General features: G+C 50.5%; 1 protein-coding gene across 1 annotated transcript; it reads left to right on the top strand.

Annotated features, from left to right (window-relative positions):
- The first annotated feature begins 416 nt into the window (after positions 1–416).
- On the top strand, positions 417–2,470 carry slc10a3 (solute carrier family 10 member 3). The gene is given in 2 exon segments (XM_079255784.1): positions 417–2,086; positions 2,088–2,470. Coding segments are annotated over 2 exon segments (1,530 nt in total). The 5' UTR covers positions 417–718; the 3' UTR covers positions 2,250–2,470.
- Positions 2,471–6,511: the final 4,041 nt, after the last annotated feature.

Here is a 6,511-nt window from a genome sequence, read left to right as displayed (position 1 = left end):
TTTCTTCATTTTTTATATTTTCTTTATTTTCTGTGTTCATTCATTCATCTTCTGTGCAGTTATGTTAAATGTTTCAGTTACAGAAACGGAAATGGTGATGAGCACGTGCCATGTGGGCGTGGAAAGAGATTATGATCAGGTGTGGTGAATAAAATTTTCTTTTATATTTAAGTGTGTGAAGGTTTTACATATCTTGAAAATGTATTTTTATGTTTGTGCAGCTTTTTTATGAAAAGTGTTAAAGTTAATATATAAATTTGGATTTGATTTTTTGCTAGTAAAAACACACAATTCTCTGTAAATTGAAATGTACTGCGCACGTGACAAATCAATGTAATCCGTGACTCCGTAGCTCTTATTGTGAAAAGCCGTGACCGGAAGCGTGATATTTATCTGGGACCAACTTCACCGCAACACCTCCGCGAAGAAACGTCAGAAGCTTCGATGCTTTTCCCAGACTAAAGCTGTGACGTTTATCTCGGGTCAGACCAGCGTTTATCTCGGGTCAGACCAGCGGGAGTTTCCGGGCTGCCGGGCGGGGAGATGTTTCGGTTCCGGTATGAAGGCAGCCAGCAGATGGGAACCAGACGACGCGAGCAGCGGACTGACGCCGCCGGGCTGGAGCACCGGAGACCGGAATGAGCAGCTGTGTGTGTCGGTGTGACGGGGCGGTGTAACCGGGAGGCCTGGCGGGGGCGAGGCGCGGCTCCGCAGGAAAATGAGGACGCTGCTGCTCTTCTCTTGTCTCTGCCTGGTTACCGGAGCAGACCGGGCGGGGACCGCCGGGAACCGGACCGCGGACGGCGGCACCGAGGCGAACCGGACCGCGGACGGCGGCGGGTTCATCCAGATTGGGGACGGGACGTCGCAGGAGTTCGAGTTCCCTGAAAACACGAAGGGTGTGATCGTGGTCTCCAGCCGGTACCGGAGCTCCAGCCGGACGGGCCGCCAGAACCGGAAGCAGACCGTCAGGGTCCGGTCTCTGGACCCGGAAGTCCTGTCCATTCTCAACGTGACGGACAGCGGGCACGCGGGACCCGCCAGGAGCTACGTCATCAGCATCCGGTCCGGGTTTCCGGGTCGGGCTCAGCTGCAGATCCAGCTGCTGGACCTGGACCAGGACTCGGTGCCGGTTCTGATCGAGGAGAGGACGGATTACTCCATCAGGGTGGCGCCCGACGACCCGGGCTCCCGGCTCGCCCAGCCGGGGGGGCTGTCCCACTTCTCTGAGAACCCGGTTCTGTTCGCCTTGCTGCCCCTCATCTTCGTCAACAAGTGTGCCTTCGGCTGCAAGGTGGAGGTGGAGGTGCTGCGGGGGCTGCTGCGGGGGCCGGGGCCCCTGCTGCTCGGGGTGCTGGGACAGTTCCTGGTCATGCCGTTTTACGCCTACTGCGTGTCCCGCCTGTCCTCGCTGCCCACCACGCTGTCTCTGGGTCTGGTCATCACCTGCTCGGCGCCTGGCGGGGGGGGCGGCTACCTGTACAGCCTGCTATTGGGGGGGGACGTCACCCTGGCCATCTCCATGACGCTGGTGTCCACGGTGGTTGCCACGGCAGCCATGCCTCTGTCCTCTGCGCTGTACGGCCGGCTGCTGGGCGTGCACGCCGCCCTGCACGTGCCGTTCGTGAAGATCCTGGGAACCCTCCTCTTCATCGCCATCCCCATCTCGCTGGGCATGCTGGTCAAGCTCCGCCTCCCTGTCCTCACCCGCGTCCTGCTGGTGCTCATCCGGCCCTTCAGCCTCGTGCTCATGGTGGGCGGGATCTTCATGGCGTACCAGATGGGGGCGTCCATTCTGGCCAACGTTCGGCCCCAGATCGTGGTGGTCGGGGTAACGGTGCCTTTGCTGGGCCTGGTGGTCGGTGCCGTCCTGGCCAAGGCGGCGGGCCTGGCTCCACCACAGAGGAAGACTGTCAGCATCGAAGTGGGCGTCCAGAACAGCCTGCTGGCCCTCGCCGTCATGCAGCTGTCCTTCAGACGGGTGGAAGCGGACTTCGCGTCCCAGGCGCCCTTCATCGTCGCGCTCAGCAGCACCTCCGAGATGCTGCTCATCGTCCTGGTCTCCTTTGTCCAGCGGCGGTTGTGTGGCGCCGCCGTCCTCAGGAGCGACACCTGATTGTAGCCGCGGTCCTCTTCCTGTCGCCTTCCTGGAGGTCCTGCTGGACCCGGCAAGACTGGCGTCCCACCGGCGTCTCACCGGTGTCCCGCTGCCTCCTGTCCAGTCTACACTGCTGTTTTACGGACACTGAAGCGACTTTTCGGCTCGCCGTCTAGTGTTTTGGTATTTTCGGGAACCAAAGGCCTTTTCCTCTTCGACACGGCGGGTTTTCAGATTCAACTGTGAGATGTTTCATGTTAATATTCGTAAGAAGATGAAACCGTCTGACATCAGAGATATTTTTCTACCAGATTAATTTTTTTAATCCAATAACTTGTACCATGTTTACAAAAGGTCCACGTGTCTTAGCCTGAGGGGAAACTATTGATCAGTCTGAAAGTATTTCCTCTGATTGTGTCCCGGATCCTGGAATCGTGTACTTGAATATTTGAAAAGGAAAAAAAGTGAATAAAGTTTTTGTCTCAGCAGAGTTGAGTTTTTTAGTTTCACACCCAGACGGAAAACAAACCAGGATGCAAAGTTCTGCTTCTTATCAACCTGCTGTTGCTGAACGTGTTGCAGAAGTTAAAAGTTTCACAACAACTGAACATCTCTCTGCTGCAGCTGCTTCTGTGGAAAATCTGGTTCTGAACCTGCTGGTTCAGTTCTGCAGGTTTGGTTAGCAGAATTGTTGCTGTAAAACCTGCAGGTTTCGGCTCAGACGCTCCTCTTAGCGGAACCAGAACCCGAGGAGGCTCGTGAGACCAGAACTGCTGAAAGGAATAATATGTTGTTTTTATGACGTCTCTCATATTTAACACGACATGTTTAAACTTCTCTGGAACTTCAGGCAGCTTCTCAGTTCTCTGGAAAATCTTAAAAGCAGGTCAAAGGCCAAGTTGTCGGGTTGGAGAGATGAAGTCTGAAGTTGCTCCTCTAAAATACTCCGAGTTCAAAGTATAAAGTACCATTAAGATAAAATACAGATGTATTCTAATGTTACATCAGCACGACACGATGGCGCGTGATCGGCCATATTCAGTTGATAAATTAACAAAAATCAAATGAAATAAAAAGATAAAACAATTCATAACAAGAAATATGATATGTTTAATTAAAAGTAATAAAGTTAAAAAGAGATCAAATTCAGGTGTTTTTGAGAGAAAATGCGTCATCATGTGAAAACATCTCTTCATGTTGGCAGCAAGACTGCCGGACTCGCTGGACCTCAGGAGACCCAACACCTCCGGACCACAAAAACCAGATCCTGGTTTTCCCAAACCGCTTCAGGTGAAAGGTCAACGTCACAATGAGGATGAGGTCAACAGGAAGCTTCCGGAAGCATCCAGATGATGATGATGATGAGCCAGTTCAACAGACTCCACATCTGAGGGAAACTGATCAACCTTATGACACAGAATGTAGAAAAAAGTTTTGTTTATGATAAATAATGAACAAATAGAGAGAAATAGATTTGACAGCAATCTCGTAGCTGACCAATCACTCCTTATGTCAGGGCTAGACACGCCCACCTCATTAGCATATCAGGAACAATGGTGAAATGGTATGGTCACCCAGTGATAATGATAATGGTAGGGTCACCCATGGCAAACAGGTGTCTAGGGGAGGGACCAGACTAAGCACGGCTTCCGGTGAGGGTTGGACTCCGCCAAGGCTGCTCTTTATCACCGATTCTGTTCATAACTTATATGGACAGAATTTCTAGGTGCAGCCGAGGTGTTGAGGGGATCCGGCTTGGTGGCCTCAGGATTGGGTCCCTGCTTTTTGCGGATGACGTGGTCCTGTTGGCTTCATCTGGTTGTGATCTCCAGCTCTCACTTGAGCGATTCGCGGCCGAGTGTGAAGCGGCTGGGATGAGAATCAGCACCTCCAAATCTGAGACCATGGTCCTCAGCCGGAATAGGGTGGATTGCCCTCTCCGGGTCGGGAGTGAGGTCCTGCCTCAAGTGGAGGAGTTTAAATATCTCGGGGTCTTGTTCACGAGTGAGGGAAGGATGGAGCGCGAGATTTTTCTGCATATTTTTGACTTTCTCAAGGCTTGTTATGATGAGTCTCCATGGCAACTAAAGACTTGTTTACAACCTGGATCAACTGATTAACCTCTCCCAAATCAGGATTATCAATGAAACAACACATCAAATCCCGATGGAGTTGAAAAGAAAGAGAAGAGGATGCAGAGTGGGAGTCAGAGAGCGAAGAAAGCGATGGAGATTTAAACCATTTCTCCCGACCGTCATCATGGGTAATGTGAGATCGCTAGCTAACAAAACGGACGAGCTTGAGATGCTAACAAGGTCTCAGAAAGAATACAGAGAGTGCAGTATTATGTGCTTCACCGAGACATGGCTGCATGAACACATCCCTGACTGTAATGTTTCTGTACCGGGCTTTAAAACGGTCCGTGCAGACCGCAGTAGACAACACAGCGGAAAGCTAAAGGGTGGTGGAATTGCAGTGCTGGTTAACCAGCGTTGGTGTCATCCTGGACATGTTACTGTCAAGGAGAAGATATGCACAAGGGACATGGAACTGTTAGCTGTGAGCTTCCGTCCATATTATTTACCCAGAGAGCTTACCTGTGTTATTCTGGTAGCGGTTTATATAATACCTGGTACCGCACCAGACGCAGCCTGTGATGTCATCAGCTCCGTCGTTGCTCGGCTACAAACACAGCATCCAAACTCATTCATGGCGATCTCCGGAGACTTCAACAACGTCTCCCTCTCTGCAACTCTACCAACATTCCAGCAGTTTGTCAGCTGCTCCACCAGAGAAAATAAGATGTTGGACTTATTTTATGCAAATATGAATAATGGATCCAGTTGTTCTGCCCTGCCTCCTTTAGGAAGATCTGACCATAATCTGGTTCTTCTCACCTCCACCTACAAGCCCATCGTTCAGCAGCAACCAGTCATCACAAAGACTATCAAAATCTGGTCTGCTGAAGCTGAAGATGCTCTTAGAGGAGGCTTTGAGGCTACAGACTGGAACGTCCTCTGTGAACCTCATGGAGACGACATCAACGCCATGACTGAGTGTGTGACAGATTACATAAACTTCTGTGTGGACAGCATCGTCCCAACAAGAACAGTGAGGTGCTTCCCCAATAACAAACCCTGGCTCACCAGTGACCTGAAAAAGCTGCTGAACATCAAAAAGAAAGCCTTCAGGGATGGAGACAGGGAGTTATTGAGGGCAACACAAAAACAACTTAAAACCCAAACTAAGAAGTGCAAGGAGGACTACAGGAAGAAGTTAGAAAGTCAGCTCCAGCAGAATAACCTGAGGGATGTGTGGTCTGGAATGAAGAAGATCACCGGCTTCAAGTTAAAGGGGGACCAGCCTGATGGAGGTCTGGACAGAGCTAATGAGCTGAACATATTCTTCACCAGGTTCAGTTCACCCCCTACCTCCAGCCCAACAGACCACACACCCTCCATAAGCCCACTGCTTTCCTGTCACGCCTCCAATCTGTCATCCTGCAGCTCAGTCATGGACCAGAACACAGCTTCATCTCCCTCCACATCAGGACATCCTGAGACCTCCACCTTGTTTGTCTCCTGCAATCAGGTTAAGAAGCAACTTGAGAAACTGAACCAGAACAAGGCTGCAGGTCCAGATGGTGTCAGTCCCAGAGTTCTCAAGACCTGCTCAGAACAACTATGTCCGATTCTCCAGCACCTTTTCAACACCAGTCTGAGACAAAATAGAGTCCCAGTGCTGTGGAAAACCTCCTGCCTTGTTCCAGTGCCTAAAAAACACAACCAGCTGAACCAAGTGACTACAGACCAGTTGCCCTGACATCTCACATCATGAAAGTCCTGGAGAGACTCTTACTGGCTCACCTCAACAAGCAAGTAAACACCTTTCAGGACCCATTCCAGTTTGCATATCGTAATGGACTTGGGGTTGAAGATGCCATCATATACCTGCTCCAGAGAGCACACTCTCATCTGGACCATTCAGGCAGCACTCTGAGGGTCATGTTCTTTCATTTCTCAGTGCTTTTAATACCATTCAGCCTGCTTTGTTATGTGAGAAGCTCCATAAATTCCAGGTGGATACCTCCACAACCACCTGGATCTATGACTACCTCACAAACAGACCCCAGTTTGTGAGACTGAAAGGTTGTGTGTCTGAGATGGAGGTCAGCAGCACTGGTGCACCACAAGGAACTGTACTCTGGGCATTCCTCTTCACTCTGTACACCTCAGACTTCCAGTACAACTCTGAGTCCTGTCATCTGCAGAAATACTCTGATGACTCTGCAGTTGTGGGGTGTATCAGGGATGGACAAGAAGCAGAGTACAGAGAACTGGTCAGTCAGTTTGTTAAATGGTGTGGTGACAATCATCTCATATTAAATAGCAGCAAAACAAAAGATATGATTGT

This window comes from Telmatherina bonti (genome assembly GCF_933228915.1).
Source record: "Telmatherina bonti genome assembly, chromosome: 2".
NCBI classification, from domain to species: Eukaryota; Metazoa; Chordata; class Actinopteri; order Atheriniformes; family Telmatherinidae; genus Telmatherina; species Telmatherina bonti.
The sequence above is the reverse complement of the archived record's forward strand: the minus strand, read 5'-3'. Positions and strand labels throughout refer to the sequence as shown.